This window comes from Numenius arquata, chromosome 24 (genome assembly GCF_964106895.1).
Source record: "Numenius arquata chromosome 24, bNumArq3.hap1.1, whole genome shotgun sequence".
NCBI classification, from domain to species: Eukaryota; Metazoa; Chordata; class Aves; order Charadriiformes; family Scolopacidae; genus Numenius; species Numenius arquata.
The window spans coordinates 5578431-5604686 of NC_133599.1; the positions used below are offsets into that span (position 1 = coordinate 5578431).

The 26256-nt window shown below is 56.5% G+C and overlaps 1 protein-coding gene across 2 annotated transcripts; it reads right to left on the reverse strand.

Annotated features, from left to right (window-relative positions):
* Window positions 1-7047: 7047 nt before the first annotated feature.
* On the reverse strand, window positions 7048-19733 carry SLC6A17 (solute carrier family 6 member 17). Of its 2 annotated transcripts, none has more exons than XM_074163170.1 (11): window positions 19448-19733; window positions 14552-14709; window positions 14151-14277; window positions 13271-13452; window positions 12117-12227; window positions 10877-11118; window positions 9969-10161; window positions 9427-9619; window positions 9076-9235; window positions 8351-8513; window positions 7048-7900 (listed from the first exon to the last, which is right to left on the reverse strand). In XM_074163170.1, exons 1-11 carry the CDS (start codon window positions 19731-19733, stop codon window positions 7532-7534), a joined length of 2184 nt encoding a protein of 727 aa, XP_074019271.1. In that variant the 3' UTR covers window positions 7048-7531. The 2 variants fall into 2 exon arrangements, with proteins under 2 accessions (XP_074019271.1, XP_074019272.1); XM_074163171.1 differs by having other exon boundaries at window positions 7532-7900; window positions 9427-9609; window positions 9962-10161.
* Between the last annotated feature and the right edge of the window lie 6523 nt (window positions 19734-26256).

Consider the following 26256-nt stretch of genomic DNA (forward strand, 5'->3'; position numbering starts at 1 on the left):
AAAAGAAAAAAGAGAGAGAGAGAGAAAGAGAGAAAATAGAAAGAGCTTGATGAATAAGGGCCTTTTTGGAGCAAGAGGGAGTCACTTCTGCAGGGACCTCCTGCAAGGCTGAAGCATCTCAGATAACATCCAGGCAAAGGATGGAATGAAGAGCAGGACCTGGAAGATCTCAAGGAGGATCAGCTCCAGCCTGGAAAGCCACAGCCCTTGGGTGTAGGTCCTGAGGCCACAATAAGGGGTCCCTGGGTCCCCCCCACAATGGTCTCTGCACTGTCTCTCCCTCTGACCCAGCACGGTGCTCTGGGCCATGCCTGTGGCCCGGCACATCAGATGCGTCCCCAGCTTGGGACACCAAGACCAACACAACGGCCACATGATGCTCGGAGGGCTGTGTGGCTTCAAGGAGAGGATGGGGAGACACTGGGATCACACAGTGTCTCCATCCATGGAGGGACGGAGGAGGAAGGTGGACCGCAGCTTACTTTAGGGAGAAACCATCCTGCTTTGGGATAGAGATGGACAAACCAACCTCTCCAGGTCCTTCCAGCTGAGGATCCCAAAAATACTTTGATCTCAGCAACCCTTATAAACTCCAGAGAAGGTCTCTGCCCTCTCCATGCTTTTGGTGGGTCGGTTCTGGCTCCAGGCCATGGGTGGTGGCATCCGTGGCACTGCAGGATGCTGATGCCACAGAGCAGCCACCCCAGGGCATGAACCCCGAGCAACCCTTCAAGATGCTCTCTTGGAGGTGGAGGGTCTTCCTGAAGAAGCTGTCACAAGCCGTGGGCAAGGGTCCGTCTCTGACGTCCGCCTCTGCCGGGGTGAATTTTTTGGCTAAAATTGCTCATCACCAGCCGAGCACCGATCCTCGGGCTGCGCAGGTTGCGTGGACAGATCCTGCAGCCCCATCCTTCCACAACCTCCGCCTGGAAGGGGAGGGAGCTCATCCCTTCAACACACACACACACCCCCCATCCCCGTTGATCCTGCACCCCCAAATTTCTCCCGAGGAGGCGGGTGGCAGAGTCCCCGTGCTGCTGTCACACAGTGCCATCTTGTGGGTCCTGCAACATCGGCTGGAGCCAGAAAAAAAAATTAAAAGGGGAAAAAAAAAAAACAAAACCCCAGGCGGCGGAGGGCGTCTGAGTCCGGCAGAGAATCTGGCTCCATCCACAGCATCGCTGATGCAATTTTGCTCCATAAAAGCAAATTAGGAGCAGGAGGAGACTGGGCTGGAGCGGAGACGGTGGTGGTGGTGATCGTCTGCCTTCGGAAGGACCAGGAGCTGGTGCTGTGCCTCGGTTTCCCCATCTTTGGGAGCTGGGATAATTGGTCGCTGGTTTTCTTTCTGAGGTGCTCGGGGAACCCCAGCACGATGCTGCTGTTAGCAGCTCCCCATGCGTTTATACCCCTGTCCAGAGCTGTTTTGAGGTGGGACACCCAAAACCCACCTCCCCCAAGTCCAACAGCACCAGGTTCTGCCTCCCACCACGCTCTGAAGGGTCCCCGCCTCACTCTCATTGGAAATTCAAGATTTTTTTTTTTCCAAAAAGCACGTATTTGGCTTAAATTTTACATTGGAGTCCATTTCTCTGCATATTTTTTCTAGGCCCTCAAGGGCCAGAATCACCTTTTTCAGTGTGGGTCGTTTATGTGTTTTGCAGTCCCTGGCCCCAGACCTGGGGATTTCTGCTCCCCCCGCCCCGCCCCACTCTCAGCCCCCCATGGGGTGGATGGAGCCGAATCCTGCCCCGCTCCCTCCCTCCTGACCTGGGGCTTTTCCAGGGCAGCAGCAGCCCCCCCCCCCAGCCCCATGCAATACCTGCAATCCCAAAGATGCATCAGAACCTGCTGCTTCCTGGGGGTTTGCTGGATTTGGGAAAGAAAAAAAGGGGATAAAACAAACCGAGGGCCCTCCACGCTGGGTGGGGGTGGGGGGGGTGGTCTGGGGACAAGCTGCGATCACAGCAGCCTCCCAGCACCTTGTCCTCAGACACAGTCCACCAGTGGGAACACGTGTCTTCTCCCCGGGTTCGGGGTCTGAGCCTCTTCCCAAGCCCAGAGCCACCCAGCGCAGGGGTGGGCTGAGGCCTGACAACTCATTGCAGCAGTGAGCACCACATGTGGGTACCACAGTCCCCAGGCATCACCCTGAGCTGGGCTCAACAGGTGATGCTCCCATCACCCTGCATCCCCCTCTGCGCCACCTCGCTGAGGATGAGGAGGAGCTGGGAGCACCTCCCTCCCTGCGGGGGTCAGAGCTGTCCTACCTGTCCCATTGTCCTTGTCCCCACCCCTGGGGGACATTCCCCCCCAGATCCAGGTCCTGGAGGGACTCTGGGCAAAGATAACCCATGTGCCACCTCCTGCCTCCAGCGTGGGCAGTGCTGCTCCTCCAGCCCCTGTCACAGATGCTCCTCCCAGTCCCACACCAACATCTCCAGATGATGCAGAGCAGCTCAGAAAAGCTGCCACCGCAGGGGGACAAGTTCACTTCATGGCCACGACGGTACCCCGATGGCATCCCCAGTGCTGGCAGATCCCATCTGGTCCCATCCATCCTGTTTTCTTTCCCCCTTCCTCATGCTCCCCGGGGCTGGATCAGCCCTGGAGAAGCCAAATGAGCTACAAAAGCCAGGAGGGATGGGAAGCATCAACCCGGCTCCCCAGTGGGCCTGTCACTGAGCACTGACCCAGCAACTGGACTTATCTGGGGCTGCTGGAAATCTCTGGTTCTTCCCCAGGGAGGGTCTCCAGGCTCCCAGTACCCCCAGTGCTCAGGATAAGCCACCAGCAACGTTAGAAGGGCATTGTGCAGAGGAGCAGATGATGTGTCTTACCAGTCCGTATGCCCCGTAAAGCCAGTGTCTACTGGTTGAACTGGTCCAGGATGGAAGATCATCTCCACAATGCTCCTGAAGCACCTGTAGGCAGCCAGGCTCAAAGACAGACTCTTACAGGGGCTGATGCTGGATGGAGGAAGGGAATCAGAGGACGAGGGGAGACAGAAGGACAATGGCGGTGATGGGACAGGACGGGGAAGGACAGAGACATCGATGCCCATGGGTGCCGGCAGCTCCAGTGCCCATCGCTTTGGGCGTCTGCAACCCCAAGCCCCAGAAAGACCCCAAAGCCCATCCCAAGAAAGGAAACGGAGGCAGAGAAGAGACTCGGTGAGAAGAGATTTGGTAAGAAGAGACTTTTAATCAGACTCCGTTACAGCTGTTACAAGGTTTCTCTCCACCGCCAAGGAGTCCGGCCGGCACAGCACGGCACGGCACGCGTGGTAAATACACCGGCTACGAGGATACATGGGATGAGTTACTACGAGATCTGTGCTTTTACCTGTACAGGAGGGTTTCGCCAGCACTGTGCTTGCCCGCAGGGGAAGCGGCCGCATCCTGCACACTGCCTGGGCTGTGCCGTGTCCCCCCCCGGCCACCGAGGACCCCTGGCTCAGCCCCCGGCTCCTGCTGGCGAGACCCAGGCTGGGGGAAGGCTGGGGGACAGGAGGGAGGCAGTAGGAGTTGATCCAAGGAGGTGCTGGGGGTTAATGTGACCTGGCGGGGGTCTGGGTGGGGGGCAGGAGGTGAAAGAGGGGGTGTTTTGGAGGGATCAAGGGGAAAGGGCCAAGGGACACCTGGGGAAGGTGCAAATCAGCAGAGTGTCAGCAGATCCAGATGTCCCTTCTGCTTTGCACCAAGGTCAAGGGCAGATCCAGTCCCCATCTGCAGCACCAGCCATGGAGCCTGATGCTCCGGGATGGAGCATCCCAGCTCCAGCCCAGTGCTCCAGGATGGAGCATCCCAGCTCCAGCCCAACACTCCGGGATGGAGCGTCCCAGCGCCAGCCCCATGGGGACCCCAAGCACCCTTGGACCCACAGCATCACAGGCTGGGCATCCTCCTGCAAAGCTCCTTTCTGCCCCCAGCACCAGACACCCCAGCTCCAGACCCACTGAACCTCTCCCCAGCTCTGTCCCCAGCGAGGGGACAGGGGTTTGACCCCTCCTGATGTACCCAGCACCTCCTTGTCCCCCAGGCAGGGACCCCGTCCTGTTCCGAACAGCAGGATCTGGGCTGGGAACCCAGCGGGGAGCTGATGTGGGGGGGGACAGGAATAATGGCAGCGGTTCCCCCCTCCTTCTCCCACCCCCCCCGGAGGAAAACTGAAAAGTGCCTGTGCTCAGAACTAGCAGCTATTCCCTGTGCCTCCGTGGAGAGAAAAAAAAAAAAAAAAAGAGGGGAAAAAAAGTGATTTCAAGGGCTAAAATTGGAGGGAGGGACCCGATCCGCAGCCCAGGACCCCAAGAAGGTGCGTGGAGGGAGAGCCTGCCCCAGTAGGGGGGGGGAAACACACCCTCCACCCCCCCCCAACGCAGGCTCCAAAAGTGACCGAGTACAGCGAGAAGTGGATCCTAAACACAACACATCCAGGCACACACACACGTCCACGCACACACCCCCACGCACGGCATCTAAGGACGAGCACGCGCACGCTCACACGGCAACGACACGGATCGCTTAAAATTTAACACACATTCCCCCCCCACCCCCCCACCCCCAACACCCTGTGTCTAACACGGAGCAAACACCACGAAGAAATACAGCATTTCCACAGATAAAAAGAAAGGTGTCGTCCCTCCTCCTCCTCCTCCTCCTCCTCCTCCTCCTCCTCTTCCTCTCTGCTGGGTCCCCCAGGGCACTTTGACACCCTGGGGCTGGGGGGGGGGGGGGGACGGACAGCCACCCACCACGCACGAGAAATAAAAAGGTAAAAATATGTCCCGATATACAATGAGAATTGATCTGTACAGCACTGGGAATGAAAATAGGTCATGGGCCACTTTGGAATACGTTTTTGTCATTTAACAGCATTTACAGTGACATTTACAGAATAAATATACAATAGAAATAGAGAATCTCTAGGTTATTATTCCATCTCCTCTCTCTGTATATATTTTATATATATATATAATATAGCTTTTTTTGTTGCCTTCTTATTGACTTTGCCTCTTATTGACGCTGCAAGAAGAGGGGAGGAAAGCGACCGCCTCCCTGGCTGGTTTGGGAATGGGGATGGGAGAGACGGAGGGTCGGATCCTTCCCCCTCCGGGGTCTGAGAAGCAGCACCCCCCCCGGGAGCGGAGGGGACCGAGCACTCGGGCTACAGGAGGTGTCCTGCTCCGGTAACTCCATGGGAGCTACAGTGGGAATCCGGCCCCCGGGCTCAGAGGCATCGGGAAGGTGACGTTGGGCAACGATTTGGCTCATGCTCTGTTTTGCTGGTCGGGTGGAGGACACCGGGGACAGAGGGAGAAGTAAGAGATGGGAGGGAACATCTTGCCTAACGGTGGGGAAATGCCATGGGGTTTGTGCTTCTCCCATTCAGGGATGATGTGGTGGGGCTATTTCCATGTCCCTCTGCATGGTGGGGACATAGAAACGAGGAGAAAGACAGCGGAGGCGATGATGAAGGGGGAAACGCTGGAGGAGAGACAAGAGCATGGCTGATCCTGACCACACAGGGCTGGTGCTTCTCGGAGCCATCAAAGATGGAGCTGCTTTGGTTCAGTCCATGCGTCCATCACCCGCCCCCCGCAGAAAAATGGTTAACGAAGGGCCTGAGCTAATTGTCCAGGAAGAGTCTCCAGGTCACCAGCCAAGCCCATGGAGAAGGACTAAAAATGAAGGACCAAAAACATCATTTTAGGGGATCTCCTGGACCCAGGGATGCAAAGAGAAGTCAAGGATGTGGTGAATGGACTGGGTACTTTCTGCCTCCACCTCCCAGCCAAAAGTAGAACCCAGGTGGAAGAAAACCCATTGATAGGAAAGCGGAGGAGAGAAGGGCTCATGGGCAAGCACCCACAAACTTGGCCTTCAGGCTGGCTTGAAATACCATCACACAGGATCTAAGCCCATCAGGACCACGGATGAAGAGCTCCCTCAGCTTTTGGAGGCCACAACAACATGATGAGAGGGGGAGAGGGTGCAAGCAGGCTGCTGCTCCCACCTCCCCATGAGAAAAGGAGGAAGATACCCCATAATACTGGTACTCTTGGCAGAAATGCTCAGCTGCGTGTAGGATTCAGGGAAACGACCTTCGGTCCCAGTGGGAGAGACTCTGGGCTGGGAGATCCCAACCTTTCCTAGATGGCATGGGGAGAAACAACATAAGGGCACATGAATCTGGTCCCCAGATAACGTGCATGGGCATGATAGAGGTCCCTGGGCTCTAACAGGGGCTCACCAGCCTGCATCAAGAGCTAATGGGGACACTGGGACCCAGCACTGACTCCCAGTAACTGCTGCTTAGACCTCTGCTGTCCCCAGGAGCTGGTTACCCCCATCAGAAGGCTGGTGAGCCCCCACGGAGGTGCAACAGGAGGCCAATGCAGCCTCCCTGGCTTGAAGCTATGAGAAATGAGGACCTATGTCCAGAGATAATCACTGCCCAGCTCCCCCCAGCTGGTGGGTGCACGGGAGGTAAAGTCAGGGGGTGGTTTCCTGAGAGCTAAACCAGGACTGTGATGGGACTGGATGCCCCACAGCTCCTCTGCTTGTCCCTCTGGGACGTCTAAAGAGAGTGGCAAGAGGGGACAATCGCCACGCCAGGGATTTTGGTTCAGTGGAGCATCACACACGTCAGGAGTAATTCCAGGAGATCACTCTTGCCCCCCATCACGGTGACCCTGTCCAGACCCCACACACACACGCTTACATGTCCAAATCACCACTTCACAGGTCCTTCTGCCACTCAGCACAATAACTGCCTAACCACGGAGCACGCTGACCACATCATCCCATGGACGTGACGTCTCCGTGTCCCAGAACAACCCACCGACGCCGTCCCCATGCTGGTGGTGACAAAACCAAGGACCCACCATCCACCGTCTCACTCATTGCAACGTCTCAGCCAGCCCCGTGCTGCTCCCTGCCAACCCTGGTCAAAATTCTGGGGTTATTTGAGTGTGTCCACAGCTATAAAAACCTACAGGAGATACAACAACAACAACAACGATGGTGACAACAACAGCACCCTTTTGTGCTATGAAACATCGATGGTTAATTGTGCTCGTTGGAATAAGGCCATGACTCCTCCCCGCTAAAGGACAACAGACTGGGAGGGAAGAGCGCTGGGTGACAGGAGGAAGCGTGGTTGGCTTTCCACCTGACGCCAGGTCCTTTTTCCAACCATCAGCTCCTCAGAAACGAGAGATTCTTTGCTTCAGACTGGAGCTGTGAGAGAACAACTCTCGGGAAGGTATTGCAGCGTCTCTTGTTCCTCCTCCCTTCCCCGAAGGCAAGCCCGGGGGATCCCGCCTTTCACAGGAGGGTTGCCGGAGGAGTCCTGCCCCTCCCATGGTCCCTTCTTCCTGATGTCAACCTTAGAAATGCTTTGGGTTACGACTTTAAGAGGGGGTTTTCTTCTTCATCTTCTTTATGAATTAATTTTCCTGTTGCCTGGACAGCCAGGATCCACTCCCCAGTGACTTCCTCTCCCGGTGGGGGTGGTGGGCAGGCAACCATCACAGTTCGGATTCGGGGGTGCTGGCCAGTAAGTACCCACTCCCGTATCGTCCGTTGGGGGCAGTGCTCATTTCCATGGGGGAGTTGCTCCCGGGACCCAGGTAGGAACGGTGCGTGGGCATGGGGGAGGGGGTCTCACTGGGCACTTTGCTCAGGATGAAGCGGGTCTCATCATTGTCTTCCAAATTGGAGATGTCCTTCATCATCCGACCCTTCTTGTAGGTGACAGAGAGAGCGTTGGAGCCATCCGACACAAGGTGGAACTGTCGGAGGATGAAGACCAGAGGCAGAGGGAGGGATGCCAGGATGATCAGAGAGATAAGAATAGCCATGGCCCAGGTTGGGTAGAAAAGGAACTTTTCTGCAGCCTGGAAGAGAGAGATATTAGTGTCAAGGGGCTGTTACAGCAAAGGTGATGCACACCAGGTACAACATCTCTTAAGTGCTGGCCAATCCTGCCACTCTTCATCCTCGGGGGCACCACATGAAGCTATTGGAAGGTGGCTTCAATCCAAGGAAAAGGACACGGTCCTGCACACAGCCATGTAGCTGTGGAAGCAAATCAGACTCCAAGCTCCAACTTCAGCCCATGGTTCAGAGCTGGCTGGAGACTTCTAGGCAGTGTGGACAAACCTGACTGCCTGCAGAGTGGCCACAGGCAGGACGTCTCCCAGCAGGAGAGGGAAGGAGAAAGGAGCAGGGCTGGGAAGAGCAGGGTGGTCTCCAGCTCTCCACTGCCCCCTGCTCAGCCTGGATCTGGGGCGGAGGTGGCTGTGGGGATGGGAACTGTGCTCACCTCCTCTCTGATCCATGCTCACCTCCTCTCTGATCCACGCGCTGTAGCCCGGGGGACTGACTCCCAGCTGGATGATGCTGGCGGTCATGAGCACGGCCATGCAGATGGGAGAGACATACTTCCAGGCATAGTAGTAGAACTGATAGGGCCGGAAACCCAGCATTTCCGTCAGCTCCTGCATGAACCTGCCGAGAAGAAGAGATGGAACCATGCCGTTCCCCACCTTCAAGTGAGAAACTTCCTCCCAGGAGCCCCTGTTGTAAATTATGCTCAAGGTAGAGCCTGAAGAACCACCCAGCTGATCCAGGCAAGCATCTCAGTGTCCCTCAAGCCTGTAGGACTGGTTGGGAACCTCCTAAGGAAAAGGCCATTTGAGCATTAGCCAGAGCCTCCTTTGCTCTGGCCAACTCATGAACAACAAGAACAGGCACTGGGAAACAAGGTCCCCTTCCAGAAGGACCTGGAAACCTCAGACAAAAGGGTAACCACGAGTAACAGAGCACAACAACCAACAGTAGATACCCACTAGAAGGACCTGTTCCTGGGCCTGGGTTACACCTAGGGCAGGGCAGGAGGATCAAGGTGAACTGAGTTCCTGCCTCTATAAGGTCACTGCCCCTCAGGCACTTGCTCCATCAGAGCTGGCCTCCTGGGGAAAAAGCCATATGGAAAAGAGCTGGAAGGAGGTGGGGTTTTTTAGCCAGGAGCTACAGCACAGTTACTCTTTTTGTTGTACAAACGCCTTACTTATTGGTGCCATAAATCCAGGCCACAGCAATGTTCTCCAGGATGACCACGACCGTGAGTGGCAGCGTGGCTGAATAGTCGTCAAACATGGTGACAAAGTAATTCCCAGAACGCTGCACAAAAATCAGTCCCACCACGAAGGCAAAGATGCAGCAACCAACTGTGGGGAGCAAATGGGCATGGTCAAGAGGGCACCCCAAGGGGAACCAAAGCCTCCACCACAAGGTCCGTTCCCTGCATGAGCAGGGCCCAGTACACGTCCGCTATGTCCACACTCTTCTGGAGTGACTCCCCAGGGCAATGGGGACCCTCCACCCCTTCCCCAGGACATTGCAGGAGAAAAGACCTCACCTGTGAACACTTCCTTCCGCACCTTGAAGGTGTCGATGATGGGTGTAGTGATGCCTGACATGGTCCCGATCATGCTCCCCAGCCCCAAGTTTATCAGCATCAGGAAGAACATGACGGACCAAAATGGTGAGGCTGGGAAGTGGGTCATGGCTTCTGTGAAGGCAATGAAGGCCAGGCCAGTTCCTTGCACTGACTGTTCAGGGGGAGAGACGACCAAAAGGTGAGCAGAAACACATCAGGGAGACAGCCTACAAGCCCCTGCATCCCTCAGGTTTCTCCTAAGGCACTAAACCACTATTCAAGGAAAGAAAAATCCACTCTGGTACCGCAGCCTGAAAGCAGTGATGGCCCTGCTAGACTTGCTATGGTGAGACCTCTCCCCCACCCCAGGAAGGACCACTGTGTTCTGGGGAAGACCACAGGGACAGGGACTCTTCATCCCTGGATGGTCTCCAGATCCATGTACCAGGAGTGACACAAGTCACAGGGAGAGGCAATGGGATAGGTGACCTTCTGGTCCTACTAGGAGAGCCACCAGGTACCTTGTTGAGTTCGTCCTCCAACAGACAGGCATCCAAGCCCAGTTCTTTGAAGTGCCCCTCTTTCACTGTCATGATCACCCTGTACATCTCATTGTAGTCCTTGGCAGTGAGGTGGGAGAAGTTCACGTGGGGTGGGATGAGGTCGTGGCTCAGCACATTGGTGTTCAGGTAGCCCAAGATCTTCTCAGCATTCCTAAGGGAGAGCAGAGCCTAGTCACCCTGAGATGTCCCCTTCCTTCCAGGGTGGAGGTCAGGCCCTGACCATGGATGCCCTTCACACCAGGCAGGGTGAACCTCCCTGGTCATGTTACCCAGGTCCCAGTCAGAGGACCTCTTTGCAGTTTCCCAAGGTGTAAGTCAACATTGCATTAGGCCATATGACAGAGGGCATAGACGGGGGACCACCAGAGAATGGGCTCTCCGTGCCTTCTTCTCAGCCACACACTGCTGTGGCTTCTCTGCTGCTCTGAGACTCCACACTCCATGGCCAGGACTTTTACGGATTCAGCTCACTGTCTGAAGACAACACCAGGGGTACAAATTCCCCTTCCTCCAGCTGCTCCTCAGGTACAGCACAGCAGCTCCCTTAACCTCACAGACAAGCGGACCCCACAACGAGCAGAAACTGGGGGAAACCCAGGAAACCCAATGAGATATGTTGGATTTACCCTCAATCAGCAGACCAAGAGAGCATCTTGGGGCTGGGTTTTAGGTTGGAGGAGCTGAATACCCAACTCCCTCAGCTACCACGGGACATCTCTGGAGATCTAGATCTTGACCGTCAGGAACTTGGGTCCACCAAGACACAGTATCACTCAGTTCCAGAGCACTCCATTGCCTCCGGACCCACCACAACCAGCAGTAGCAAAGACCTTGCCCACCCCAAACAGAGAAAAAGCAAGTCTTACTCCACCACACATTTCTCATTCATGATGTTGGCCTTGAAGCCCAGCACAGCGAACACAACCAGGGTGGCCAGGACAGACGTGAAGAAGTTGATGAAGGAGACAAGCGTGGCATCAAAGTGGCAGTTGTTGTCCTGCTTGTTGTAGCTGGAGAAGGCAATGACTCCCCCAAAGCCCAGGCCCAAGGCAAAGAAAACCTGCGTAGCTGCCTCCCGCCACACCTGGGGGTCCAGCATCTTGTCCAGCTTGGAAGGAAGACATAAGAAGAAGTCAGATGGTTTGGTGGCCTCACAACTCATCCCAGTGAAGCCAGTGCTAAATTAAAAGGCTGCTGTGCCCACAACCTGGGCTGGTTTTGGAGCAGCCGTGGGCATGCTTTGACCTACCACCATCAGGTCTTGCATCACCCAGTACTCATAGGTCCTTTTTCTCTTCTCCACAGAGGGGGAAACCGAGGCACAGAGAAGGGCAGGTGAAGGTTTGACCTGACCATGTCTCTGGGTGCCCCACTTACCCCAGAGCCCAAGCTGGGTGCCCAATCTCCCAGTGCAAAGCCCTACAGCTTCCCACCAGACAACCCACTCCTGGGGAGCTGGAGTGCCTGTCCCCCCACCCAAGGGAGCCCTGTGCCACCCAGGGATGGGTGTCCATCCTCCCCCGGCCTTCTCCTGCCCCCAGAGCGCCTGGAGCACTTGAAATCAAAGATCTCAGCCAGTGGGTTTGTTTAACCTTCCATCCCCCCACCTACATCCCCCCTCTCCCGTGAGCCAGAGCTGCAGGCTGGAGGCCTCGGAGCATCATTCATCAAGAAATCATAATTAATATCTTCTAACAGCCTCGCCGCCTGAGCTGATTCATCTACATCTCTGCTTAATTAATTAATTAGCTGGTTAATTAATGGCATGCATACCACCAGCGGAGGTTTTGCTGCCAGCCAGCATCTTCCCATGAAGTCTTTAAATATATTGCCTTGGGCACCCCCAGTCCCCCACCCTGGTGTCTGGGCACCCAAAGGTGAGGGGAGTGATGCCAAGGCTCAAAGCAGCTCCAGGGTGATGAGTTCATGACATTCTTGGTGGTCCTGGCCATACCCCGTATTTAGGGTGCTACTGGCACATCCTGATGATGTGTATTGAGATCTCCGAGGTAGTTTGGGGTTGATAGTCTGGTTTTTGGGGTGGGGAGTGTAAAGGAAAACCTGGGTGTGACCAGGCAGGAGGAGAACCTGCTTGGAGACTCTCACCTTGGGTGTGAACATGTGCATGATCCCGTCCACCGCCCCGCGCAGGAGAAGTCCCCGCACCAAGAAGCAAACCAGCACCACGTAGGGGAAGAGCGAGCTGAAGTACATCACCTACAGCGAGAGGGGGTGGAACATGGGTCCAAACTCATTTACTGCCCGCCCAGCTCAGCCACCTCCCACCCAACCCAAGGACAGCACAGCTGGGGGTCTCCTTTGGGGCTACCCTCCCCCAAATGAGCTCTGCTCCTCAGGCAGAGCAGGATGCTCCAAGTGCTGAAGCTCAGGCGGATTTCCAAAGTGCTTGGACACACTTGAAAGAGAAAAATCTGTTGGGGCTGCTGAACGCGAAGATGCTGGTGTTGGCTCAGAAAATCCCTGAAACACAAACTGCTGGTGCCTGGGGAGCTTCAGGGAAGGACAGTTCTGAACCCCCACCACTTCCCCATCTGCCCCAGTGGTTCCTGGCATGGGGCACATTTCCAGTGTCCCATGAGCAGGTATAGATGGGACTTCATCCTGGGCAGGGGACACCTGCTGCCACGGTCCTGCTCCTACAGCTCCCTCCCACCTCCCTGCTCTGGGGGCCGTGGGGCAGGGGTCTCATCACCCTCCCTGCTAATGCACCAGATGTTTTGCAGGGCACATCTGGACACAGGGATGTTCAAGTGTCCCAGAAGACCATGCCCTTCTGCATCTGACCCTGCCGCTTACACAGCCTTGATTGAGACTTCAATGGCCTCTGCAAGCTGATGGCATCCCTCTCCCAAGGCTTTCTGGTCCTCCCTGCCCTGCTTCTCCTGCAGAGTCCCAGCAAAGGAGGGCTCAGCTCTCGCCCCTGCATCCTACAAGCATCCATCAAGATCCCCTGCATCAGGGGATCGGAGAGTTGGTGGCCCCCAAATGCAGGTGATTTGGTGAGCTTGATGTGGCTGCAGGTGTCAGTTGGACTAAGCCTCTTCCCAACACCCTCTTTTGATCTTTTTCTGGATCCCCCCAGAGATGGCCCCAACTCCAGAGTGAGTGTGAGCACCCCAGGGGACACAGCATCCTCCAGCCACCCCAGATCAGGGCAGGAGAGCGTGGTCCAGGCAGAATGTTTGTGCCTCGAGGACAGACCCCAGCCAGGGTCAGGTGGTCACCTGCCTGATACCCACCTTTCCAGAGGACTGGATGCCTTTGATCATGGCCAAGCCAACAAGGCTCCAGGCCACCAGCAGACACAGGGTCATCTTCCAGTTGAGCCCCCCGCTCTCTGAGATGGAGTTGGAAATGTCCAAGGTCTCCCGGTACCAGAAGTAGGTGGTGGCCGAGCTCCTCTCGCATTCGGTCTCCACAACTGCAACCAAGCAGAGGCAGGAGAGCATGAGGGGATGGAGGAAAGTCACCCACCATCTCTGAGGGGATGAATGTCAATTTATGTCAAAAACCTGATGGAGCCAGCCAAGGAAGGCAGGCACCCCTGGAAACTCAGGGACAGGAATTAATGGGGCTCATTTTTAGCAGGAAAAAGAAGAGACAGGACATAAAGCCACTGTCAGGTGAAAATAAGATGTTAGATACAGAAAGAGATATTTTCATTTGCTACAAAACCTCCCAGAATGTCCCAAGGAGATGCTCAGACACTATTAAACACCATTAGGTCCATCAGCCTCTCAGTTGGGCACTGATGGAGCAACGAGGTGAGCCCTGTCTGGCTCCCCCCATGGTCCTGGGTCAGATCCTGGCCCCAAGTACCAAGGCAGCCTGAAGACCCAAGCTCTGGATCCCCAAACAGGCATCAAATCCCACCAGTGGGGACAGACCCTGAGGGAAGAACATGGGAGAGACTCATCCAACCCAAGAGAAACATCTCCTTATCACCAAGGCAGCTGGACCGGAGAGGACCCAGTGCCTCAGAAGACACCTCAACCTCCGGTGTTCCCAACCTGTGACAGCTACAGATGTTGAGGAACCCCAGTGTCCCACAGCACCACCTTTCCTGGGAGCTTCTCTCTCCCAGCTGAGCCTCCCCCAATTCCACCAGCCATCCCTTACCGGCCACCGAGCCGTTTTTCACGATGGGGCACTCGCTCCATGGAAGAGGGTATTGGAAGGACTTAAAGAAGTAAAAGATGCTCCAGCCAATGATGACGTTGTAATAGAGACCGACAAAAAAACAGACCTGGGGGGAGGAAAGAGGACATGGTATTAAATGACAAGGCAGTGACACTGTCCCCAACATACCTCCCGCTGGGCAGGGACCCGGGGGGGAGCAGAGCTGCTGGGATCAGGGGATGGGCCCATTCCCACGCAGCCCTAGACCCATGAGTGGAGCTGGAAAAACTCCCCTTGACCACTCAAACCTTGGCATGGGGACCCTCAAGGATTTACTTCCAGGCCACCCCTTGCAAAGCCACCCCACAGCGGGGACCGAGGGGACCCATGGGTGCACTCACGAGGCAGCTGGCGTAGCCGATGCCCCCCAGGCGAGGACAGATGTAATTCCAGACACCGATGCTGCCCCGGCGGATCCTCTGCCCCACCGCCAGCTCCAGGAAGAAGAGGGGGAGCCCGATGATGATGAGCAGGACCAGGTAGGGGACCAGGTAGGCACCTGCAAGGGGAAAGAAGTCACATCATGGACCCATCTCTGCCTGGTCTCACACAGCCAAGGATGGACGGACAGGGATGGACAGACAGGGCAGAGCTGGGACAGGCTCTGCCTGGTCCATTGGTTCCTTTGTGATGCATCTGGGGAGCAGAGAAGACAGTCGTGGAGAGGAGCAAACACACGTGGGTGGAAGGGGAGGGGGCCACATCCCCTGCCAGCGTGGGGACATGTGGGACAGACCCCAACTCACACACTGCACCCGCACACGTACATTGCCCTACGCACAAAGAGACTCCTCCTGTCCGGGTTTGAGCAACACAGGACTAATTTCTCTTCCAATGCTCGGGAAAACTGTACTTTTGGAAGACTCTAGTGTCTGAACTTGTGACAATATTTCTAGCCAGCTCTGGGGTGCGGGTTTCAAGGGCTCAGTGTTTCCGAGCTCCCCAGGTGCGGGGACGAGGAGGAGCGAGACCCGGGCGCTTGACCCAAGCTGCCAACAGGGTTATTTCATACCGTGAACATTTTCAATATAAATTAGAAAGTTTGCTGAGGAGTTGGCTCTCTCCTTTAATGGCTGGGATCCTGAGAATTCCTTGCCCCTGTGCCGGAGCCCTGAGCCCTTCCCTTCCTCCCGAAGCCGCAGCGCTCGCAGGGTCCCACATTGGCTGTCCCTGTTGGGAGGGCACGGCTTCCCGGGATGGAATGGGCTGGGGATAGTCCTGGTATATTTTATATTGGTATCGGGATCAATATTGATTCTTTAGTGTTATTAATGTTAATTATCTAGTGTTATTCTATTAAATCTATTTATATTTTGACCCTTGGAAGGGTTTCAGTTCCCCTTCCCGTGTGTGGGGAGGGGTCATGGGGTGATAGAATAAGTGTCTAAACTACAATAAATTGTTGTGGGTTTCTCAAACCAAACCATGGGGACACAGGCACGGTCCCGGCCGTCTCAGACACGCAGGAGCCTCCTGCCCACCCAGGTCCTGCCTGCACACGCGTGTCTGAGCGCAACCGAGCCCCCTGCACCCCCAAAAGACACCCCCATCCCCGGCCGCAGCATCCACCACGGCACCCGGCACAGAACGAGGTCCTCCGGTAGGGGTAGAAACAACTCGCATTAGAAACACCGTTAATCTCTGTCTAATTGAGGAGGTCGGAGAGAAATTAGCAGCTCCTGAAGCATAACCAAATGACCGTAAAGGATGCAATGACTCACGCTGCAGCGCCCGGCTGATGGATGACTCCAACCTCCTGCCAGGGGCTCGGGAGTACGGGGCTGGCGAGCCAAAGGCATATGCCGGACCCTGGTTGCCTTGGGCAAATTCCCGGCTGGATTTACACTCCGGTGAGAGCCACCACCACCCTCCCCCCGGCCCCGGGCAGAACCCGAGGAGCTGATGCTGCTTCGAGCAGCCGTGCTGCAAAACATCTCAGCCTGCAAGAGCATCCTGAGCCGAGCGCCCTGGCAGCAGGTTGGGGATTGATGTGTTAGAAACGCAGGTGGGGAGAAAAATTAAGGCGCAGGGACCCAGGGTGATTTGGAGGATGAAAGGAGAGGCAGAGAGCAGGGCAGAGCTGAGGTTCGCTGTAATTCGGGAAGGACCAGGAGCATCCCAAATGTGCAACACCCTCCGGGACACCCGCACCTCGACCCACAGACAGACGGAGATGAGACAGATGGACAGATTCAGATGCAAATTTGTCCAATATTGGAGATTTTCTTCCTGCGATCTCTGGAAAGACCGGGCAGCAGCTCATGCCCGTGCATCGCTGTGCTCAGCAGCACCGGTGCGGAAGCACCAGCCCATGCCGGCTCCCGGCACACCGAGTCCTGGAAATTTGGCTCCATCCCATCTCGCTACCAGCACGCAGCCGTTCTCCCCCGCAGACACCCGTTTGGGGAGCAGGAGAGAAAGCAGCAGCCACCACCACATTGCAGGGCTGCTCAGCACAACCAGAAATGGTCTGTCCATCACTCCCCAGCTCCCGCATCCCTCCGTCTGGCACCAGCCTCACAGCCCGGCGGGAACCCCACCTGGGGTCAAGAAGGTTAAATGTGGTGGGAAGAAAAGGCAGAAAAATCAGCATTTTCCCCATGGGACAGGGGAGATGATGCCACTTGGCCAAAAGAAAATAGTGCAGGAAAGGTCAGCAATCTGCTGTTCAAGCCAGTTCCCAGCCCTGTGCCTCAGTTTCCCCATTTCTAAAATGTGGGCAATGGCTGGGGCGGCTTGTAAAGCCATTTTTTGAGACCTGCTGCAGGAAGGTATCACACAACAGCAAGTTGCTCCTTAAACCAGCTGCTTGTCCCGATCCCTGCCTGGTTCAGTGTCCCCGTGTCACACCGCAGGATGGGGCTGAGCCACCGGGTTCAAGCCCAGCACATGCATCTCCTCTGCTGCAGCAGGTCTCAGGGCTGTTGGAAGTTCAATTGAAGGCTGAGAAGGCTGAGGGGGGATCTGATCAACACCTATAAATACTTAAAGGGTGGGTGTCAGGAGGATGGGGCCAGTCTTTTTTCAGTGGTGCCCAGGGACAGGACAAGAGGAAAAGGGCACAAACTGGAACATAAGAAAATTCCATCTCAACATGAGGAGGAACTTCTTCACTTTGAGGGTGGCAGAGCCCTGGAAGAGGCTGCCCAGAGAGGTGGTGGAGTCTCCGTCTCTGGAGACATTCAACACCCACCTGGACACGTTCCTGTGGGACCTGCTCTGGGTGGACCTGCTCTGGCAGGGGGTTGGACTAGATGATCTCCAGAGGTCCCTTCCAACCCCATATCATTCTGTGATTCTGTAATTCCCCTTTCCCAATTCACACCCCATCTAACTTTTCCATCTAAAAACTCCACACTAAATGCTCCACACATAGAGACAACAAATTCAGTCCTGGATTTGCTGGGGAATACACCAGGATGAATCCCAGCCTGGGAACACACGCTGCTCCTGCCCTTACCCAGCACCTGAGACAGCCAAGGGTAAAGCCCCATGAACATACAGGACAGCAGAGACCTCAGAATAAACCGAGAACATTTCATTCATTGTGCTAATTATGGTTAGTTATTGTCTGCTGTGCCTGTGGGGAAACTGAGGCACAGACGGGTTAAGTGCTTGCAGAGAAGTGGGACTCTGGATCTCCAGCTTCTGGGTCTGAGCTGGTTCCCGACCTCATTAAATTGGGAAAAAACCTTCTGGAAAGTCAGAGGCCAGATGCAGAGAGCTGTGTTATCACAAAATCATAGAATGGTTTGGGTTGGAAGGGACCTTAAAGCCCACCCAGTGCCACCCCCTGCCCTGGGCAGGGACACCTCCCACCAAACCAGGTGGCTCCAAGCCCCCTCCAACCTGGCCTTGAACCCCTCCAGGGATGGGGCAGCCACAGCTTCTCTGGGCAACCTGGGCCAGGCTCTCACCACCCTCACAGCAAAGAATTTCCTCCTGAGATCTCATCTCAATCTCCCCTCTTTCAGTGTCAAACCCTTCCCCCTCCTCCTGTGGCTCCCCTCCCTGATCCAGAGTCCCTCCCCAGCTTTCCTGGACCCCCCCCCCTTTAATGAACCCAGCAGGGCCGTATGGATCTATCCCCCCCGGAATTTATCCCAGGCTCCATCTCCGACCTCCTTCGAGACACCCACAACCCTCCCCGCCGCATCCCATGCACAGGCGCAGCATCACACGCCACGCAGCCCACGCAGGCGCTGGAGCCCCGCAATGCCTGCGGATGCTCCTGCATCCCAAGATCACACCGAGACACCCTCTTGGCTTTGCGATGGGGTGGACGCAAAGCCGTGCTGCACCGACACCGAGCCTCCCCCGGACCCAAACTGGGACACCAGGAGCTAAGTGTGCCAGCGGCCGGGGAGATGCTGGGATGCAGGAGCCGGCCGCAGCGTTCTCCATCCCAGCCGGGAAGGCGATGTTGAGGGGGGAGGGGTGCGAGCAGCCCCCGGGGTGGGAAGTGCTGACTGCACAGGTCCTTGTTTGAGGGAATGACTCATCGCGAAGATGACACCAGAGATGTTTTAATTATTGAGAGCGCTGCAGGTTTGCCAGCTCCGGGGCTGGGGGGGTGGGGGGGACGGGGAATGATGCGGTGCCGGGAACAAGGCGAGCGCAGGGGGGAGAGGGGAAAGCTGGGCTGAGCCGGGCTTCGTTCAGGGCTGCCCATCGCTGCCAGGGTCAGTGCTGGGGGGGGCAGGGGGAAGAGAGCTGGGTTTGGATTAACAAGGAGCAACCCGCCCTCTCATCAGTGTCGTGAAGGGTGTCCGGTCTCAGCACGGCTGGAAGAGACCTGGCTCTTCAGGCTGCTCCTGGAAACCCAAGGAGGGGGGGGATGGGAAGATGGGTTGGCTGGAAGGAGGGTTTGGGAAGGGGCCGGAGCCTACACAATGTGGCTTCAGGACCTAGGGAAAGGGAAGGACATCCTCTTACTTTTCCCCCCTAATTTCCAAATTGCTCCAACAGGAACTGGGGGCTTCGGTGAGAAATCCTGGCTCCCAGCCTGGGATTCACCTTGACTTTGGCCCTTTAGGAAGGGGCCATCCTGGAGGTTCCTGCACGTCTGCACCGATGCACACACAGCAGTGAGCAGCTCCCGGCTGCTCCTTTCCACCTTCAGAGCCCAAATAACCCCTGTTTTGCCCCCAAAATCCCCCCCTCCAACATGCAGCGAGGCAGAATTGGGCCATATCCCCTTCCCCAGGGGCTGAGCCTGTCCCTGCCCCGTCTCTCACCTCCTCCATTCTTCTGGCAGAGGTAGGGGAAGCGCCAGACGTTGCCCAGCCCCACGGAGTAGCCGATTTGAGCCAGGATGTACTGCAGCTTGCTGTTCCACGCCGGCCGGTTCTCCGCATCCAGCTCCTCCTCTCCATCCTTCTGCTTGTCCCAGGTCTCCCCCGTCACGTTGAGGACGCTGCGTTTGTAGTCCACGGGTTCTTCGTGGGCCAGCAAGTCGGCCACCGACTCGGTGACGTGCTCGCTGCTGTGCTCCCGCTGCGTCACCTTGCTGTTCTTCGGCATCGGGACGGCTCCGTGTGGCCCCAGGGGGCGCGGAATGGGGCAAGGGGAGGTAAGTGTCCTGCAGGGAATGGCACGCGAGTGAGCTACAGCTCGGGCCTCACCTCCTCTTCATCAGCAGGACCTGGGCAGGGAAGGGATGAACAGAGGATGAGTTGGTTTTGCCTTACCCCACGGCTGTCCTGGTGTTAGTGGGAGCAGCAGCACCAGGGGGAGAAGGGTGTCCATCACCCCAGGTCTTGGGGACCTCCCTCTGGCTTGGGGGGATGCTAAGGGCCCCCTTCTCCATGAATGATCATAGAATCAGAGAATGGTTTGGGTTGGAAGGGACCTTAAAGCCCCCCCAGTGCCACCCCCTGCCCTGGGCAAGGACACCTCCCACCAGACCAGGTTGCTCCAAGCCCCCTCCAACCTGGCCTTGAACCCCTCCAGGGATGGGGCAGCCACAGCTTCTCTGGGCAACCTGGGCCAGGCTCTCACCACCCTCACAGCAAAGAAGTTCTTCCCCACATCTCAGCTCAATCTCCCCTCTTTCAGTGTCAAACCCTTCCCCCTCCTCCTAGGGCTCCCCTCCCTGATCCAGAGTCCCTCCCCAGCTTTCCTGGAGCCCCTTTAGGGACTGGAAGGGGCTCTAAGGTCTCCCCGGAACCTTCTCTTCTCCAGGCTGAACCCCCCCAACTCTCTCAGCCTGTCCTCCCAGCAGAGGGGCTCCAGCCCTCCCAGCATCAATGATGGACCAGGAGCAACCCCCTGGTTCAGTATTCATGGAGAAGAGCCTCCCACAACCCACAGGAGGGAACTTCCCTGGGCTGCAGGGGATGGTGACAAGCGATGGAGCCGGTCACATCGCCGTGACACCTCTATTACCCTCTAACAACCCTGTTCCCAGGCCACTGATGAGGGCTGACACCACATCCAGCTCCAACCACAGCTCTGCCCTCCCCCCCCCGGCCCCCCCAGCCCTGCTCCCTCCCCTCCTGGCCCCTCGGCAGAGCCTGGGCTCAGCCCCTCGACAGCTTGAAAGCGCTTGGGGACAGTGACAAACGCCCGGGCTATCTCTCCATCCCTGGACATTATCAGGAGTGACTTAAAAGCCTGGGAGCCTGCAGCTAAATCTTCCCAGGCAGCTTTACAACAGATAACGGCTGCAAAACAGCGGCAGCCAAGGCAAAGCCATCAATCGTCCCGGCCCCTCCACCTTCCCAGCCTTCGTCCTGGGCTGGGAGAGCCGTACCAGTCCTCCAGCATCCACCCAGTTACACCAGTTTGCCCCAAAACTGATGGCACCGGATCCCATGGGTGCAGGGCCAGGATGGGCACAGATGGGGTAATTTTCGGACCCATGGAAGGAACGTGGGTGGGAGCGTGGGTTCATCACCGGCACGGCAATGAGTAGATGTACGTGTTTTTACTGGGGACTCCTCCGGCTGTGGGAGCGATCCTGCATGGAGGCGTTTGAAGGGATGCCCATGACCCAGCTTGGCCCCACAATGCTTGCCCCCACCTCAGAAAAGCTTTGGAGCGTCAGGGAAATCTGCTCTGCTGGGACTCCCCAACTGGGAAAGCACCATGACCCTCCTCTCCATACTGGGAGAACTGGGGTTTCACCGGCAGCTCCCTCCCAGACTGGGACTGTGGAGCTTCACCAACTGGGAAGAAGATACAGAAACCCGATAAGAAACCTCATATTTTGGAAAAATGACTCTCCCCTCCATCCCTGCTTCCCAGAGGACACCAGGCTGGTCACCAGCCCCTGGAAGGGCAATGGTGGACCTGGTGGGTGATGGAGTCCTGGGGACCCCTCCCACCCTGGCCTGGCTGCAACATCTTCTCATCCTCACCCTGATGGTTTTCTCGTTCAGTTCAAACCTCGTACAAGATCCAGGTGGCATCTCAGAGGTGACATTGCACAAATAACCCACCAGTGCAGTCCTTGGGGCAGCCAACCCTCGGTGTGGGTGGCTGGTCTCTACCAGGACGGATGATGTGGGATGGACAACCCACTGTCCCTTCTGGCAAAATGAAGGAAAACTCTCCCATGATTTCCCAGAGCCATCCCCAGCTCTTCTTTCCTTTGGACAACCATCTTTTTGACCCAAATCCATTCACAATTCCAAACCTTTTCACAGCAGCAGCTTCAGCCCAGGCAGCAAAGCCCATCCCCAACAAGCACACCAAGGTCCCGACCCGGCACGGGAGGGAAGCAAAGCATCAGCAGCAGGAAACCTCACCCTCCCTTGCCCTCACCTTGGTGTTTTTTCACCCCTGAAGAAAGTTCCCCCTTTGCCAGGCCCTGTTCCTATTAGAAAAGCTATTTTCAGCCGTTGGCTGCATCCGTTGCCAGGCAACCGTGTCGGCTCCACATCTTTCCTGGATCCAGCTCCTCTGGAGAAGCCGTTTGAATTATTCTTTCAAGGCTGGCCCAGCAATGTTTAATTTCCTAACGAGGGCTCATTCACGTAAACCGCTCATGGCTCGATCGTGGCAATTACTGGCACGTGGCTGCCCGGGGCTGGAGCATCCTCGGCTGGGATGGGGACAGGCAGAGAGGGCAGGGAAGGGGCTCATCCAGCAGCCAGGAAATCACTAGGATTTCCATCGATTTTTGGACCAGGCCGTGTATAGATTAATGCAGACCTGGTTGAATCACCCACCAGTCGTTTGCTGCTCCGTCTGCTCAGCAGCCACTTAAGCTCCTTCTGAGCCAGGGTGACTCAGACCTTCAGGAGGACTCAGCCTCAGGGGCTGAAGACTCTCTTTATATTAGGAGTAGAGCCTAGAAGACCTGCAGTCTGCTAACCAAGCCCCCAGAATTCAGTGCCTGATGGTGAGGGGACCCAAACTGCTATCCTGGGACAGCTCAACCCCTTGGAGCAAAGCCTGGGAGATGCCCAGCTCCAGGGGAGGTAGTGTTGAGCCAGGCCAACGCAATAGGGTCCAGACTGACCGCAACTCTCTCTGGATCTCTACCTCTGCCCCTCCTCAGTTTAGGTCCCCCCACAGTGTTATCCTTAGGAGCTGAGAGGCAGCAGGACACAGTGGTCCATGAAGAGCAGGTTTCTTCAAGCACCTCCAAAGCCCCAGAAGCTCTCAGCTCCATGGGCAATGCTCAAGGCAGCAACATTCCCAACGAATGTGGGGATCAAAAGGGGATCTTTTGATCTTTGGCTGCTCTCCTGGGACTCAGGCAAGGCCTTTCTAGGCCCTGGGATGAGATGAGGGTGAAGGAGAAGAGGTACAAGTCGTCTTCTCCATGGGAGAAAGGCCCAAATTGAACCAGAGCAGGGGAAAACCATGGTAGAGGTCCAGATCTTAGTCCCTCATGGCTCTGTCACTGTGTCCCCATGGCTGGCTTGGGGAGCTCCTGCTGTCTCCCAAGTGGCTCAGCCCCAGCTTGGTGATGGGGGGGTTGCCTGGAGGAAATCCAGGCCCAAAGGAGAGGGGACTGGTCCCAACAATGATGCCATGAACATACCCAACCTTTGCCGTCCATGTCTTTGCAGGTACCATGAGATGAGACCAGCCAGAGCCAGCACAAAGCCACCAACCCCCACGGCACAGAGATCCCATCCAGGGGGGGTCAACAAGACCCTCCCTAGTAATTTCCCCAGCATCTTGCATCAGCCCAAAGGTCCCCACCCCTCAAACCGGAAAGCGCCATCCAAATCCATCCGAGAAAGGTATTTCCACTCATTTCTTTGATTGAAAAAGGGAATTTAATCAAAAATTCATCTGCCAAAAATAACAACCACCCTGCGAGAAAGACGAGGCAGATCAGCTGACAACCAGGAGCTTTCCGGGCTGGAGAGAGATAGAAAACCCTTGTCACCGACAGATGGAGATTCAGCTTGTTTACTTAGCCCTCATGACCTTAATTTTCTTAAATGTGCATTTTTTTCTTTCTCTTTAGAAGACAGATTAGGGTCTTTCAGAGCCCACGGCTTCCACTAACCTCACTTGCTCTGCTGGACGAGGGGCACCATTGCACCCGCCGCCCTGCCCAAGTAAAACCCATGTTAATGCCACCCATGTGGGTGTCTGGAGAGGGACCATGGCTTTTCCCAAGGCAGGACCAGGAAAAGGACTGGTTTGTGGTGGGATCAGTGCCGGTGTCTCTGGAGATGCAATTCTGAGATGACTTGAGAGCAGCCATCAACATCCCACAGGACGTTACAAAGGAAAGACTCCTGGGAAAGCATCACTGGGTTGTCCCTGGGGATAACTCACCTCCTGCATCTCCCACCACTGGCCGTCCCTAGCTTTCTCCTGGAACGGGACTCCCACTTTCCTGGTCCCGGGTGGGTACCATCATGTCCCACCCCTTGCAGGACCTCAGCCCCTCTGCAAAGCAACCACCATCTCCTGAGCCCCGCTCCCACACCGGATTCATTGGCTGAGCCCCAGGCTCCTGCTTGCACCAAGGGACAATCCCCCCTGTCCCCTCTGCACAGGGGTGGCCTTGGCCACCACATCCCTTTGCACTGACAGCTCAGGAGCCACCTCTGCAGCGAGTCGAAGGCCCACGGCAACGGTTTGCCATGGTACAAAGTGGATTCACCCCATCCAGGGAAGGCACAGAGATGGAGAAGCTCCTGGTGTGCTACAGCCATGGGATTTAATCCCTGCCCGGAGGCTCCCATCGATCCCAGGTGGAGACGGAAACACCCACTGGGAAAAAGCTGTTGTTTGGGGTGAGTGAAGAGCTCCGGGAGCCGAGAGCACCACGTCCCCCCAGACCAGCCCTGCTAGCAGCATCACCAATGGTTCAGCGGAGGACAGATGCTCCAAGCCACGTGTCCTGCCTCGGCCCGTCCTTGCTTTCTCGGGAAGGCAGCGGGGGAGCAATAAAGCAGGCTGGAAACATGTCAGCAAAGCTTTCAGCTGGGCCTGGGAACGCAGAGAGGCAGGCGGGGAGGAGATGGAGATTTACAGCAGCCTCCGAGGAGAACAGCCACCAGCAGCAAACGTGCTCTGGGTCTGAAGGACGGGCAGGGGGGGAGATTTCTCCTCTCCCGTGTCCAGATTCTACACCGATACCCTGTTTGGGTCCATAAAGGGGAAAGTGAGGCAGGATAAAACACAGGCTGGGGTTTGGTGAATTCAAAATTAACATTTAAACCGTGGGGACTCTCTGCTGGTCCCTCCTGACCCCACCACTCCTCCTCCTTCAGCCGCGACCCCCTCTGCGCTCAGCTTCCAGGCAAATCCCCAGCAGCTCCTAAAGGAAAAGTGAAAGATGCTCCTGGCGAAGCCTCCAGCTCACCGGGCCCAGGAAGGTCCGGCTCATTCCATCAAGGTCACAGAGCAGGGAAGGGAGGGAAGAGCCAAGGGGCCAGAAAGATTCCAGGAGAAGTGGAAGGTCACTCTCAGGTTCGGGCTGGGAGATTTGAGCATCAGTTCGTAGCTCCCCATCCTCCCCGACACACACGGGGGCCAGGGAAACCCTGCACTGAGGATGAGGCTGTTTGGTGCAGATGGGGAGACTGAAGCAGGGAGGGGAAAGGATGGATCCAAGGTCACCCCGGAACCGGAGAGCCCAGGGAGGAGAGGTGGAGGGAAGGAACGAGCATCCCTCCCGTCGTCCCTCTGTACTCTGCAGAGCCAAGCAGCAAAGGGAAGAAGCCCTGGCTGCACACCCCAGCTTTGGGACCAAATCATGAGAAAAACGGTTCTGGGCTCCTACCTGCTGGTCCCCATGGTGAGGGGTGCCTCTGTGCTGGGAGAGGGATTGTCTTCACTGAGCAGGTCCTTTGGGAAGCATCCCACCCTAGGGAGGTATCCCACCCTTAGGAGAAACCAAGAGCAGGACCTTCCCAGCATCCAAGAAGCTCCCAAACTCCATTGCAAAGCCCCAAGAAGAGACTTTTGACTTACGTAGAAGCATTGCGGCTCTGATCCCCCCCGAGCCCTGCTCCGAGGACCTTCCTGCAGCCTCCATCACACAAACCTCCCTTCCACAAGCCATGGCCGGTCCAAGGTGCCTCCATCTTAAATCCATTCAGTGCTGGGGCTTGCTCCTCCCTACTCATCCTCCCCGGCTCCACCGGGAAGGAATTTGCCATCTGGGTTCATTAGGGCTGCTCCCTCTCTCCCCTTCTTGAAAGAATCCCTGCTAATTAGCGCCAGGCTCTCACCGCCCTGCGGACGTGACACCCGGTGACTCAGTCCCACCAGCCGAGCTGCATCCCGGTGTGTTCTCTCTCTCACACCCACGCACCGAGAGGCACAAACTTCGGACAGGGTCGGCGTGAGCAGATGGGAGAGCCAAGGACAAGGGCACCCGCAAGAAGTTTTGCTGGAAACCGAGTTCCCAGCCCCGGCAGGGGGTTGAGAGCAGCTCGGGAGGTTGAGAGCGTTTCCCCACGGAAGGAGCTGGAGATGCTCCGCACCACGTCCTTCCCGTGCGAACGCTCAAGCCCAACTTTAGCATCATGACACAGGAGCGGTTCACGTCGGCTGATGAATCAGAGCTGCCTCCGCTTCTGTCTTACACCTACCTAAGTGCCTTTCGCCAGCAAAAGCACCC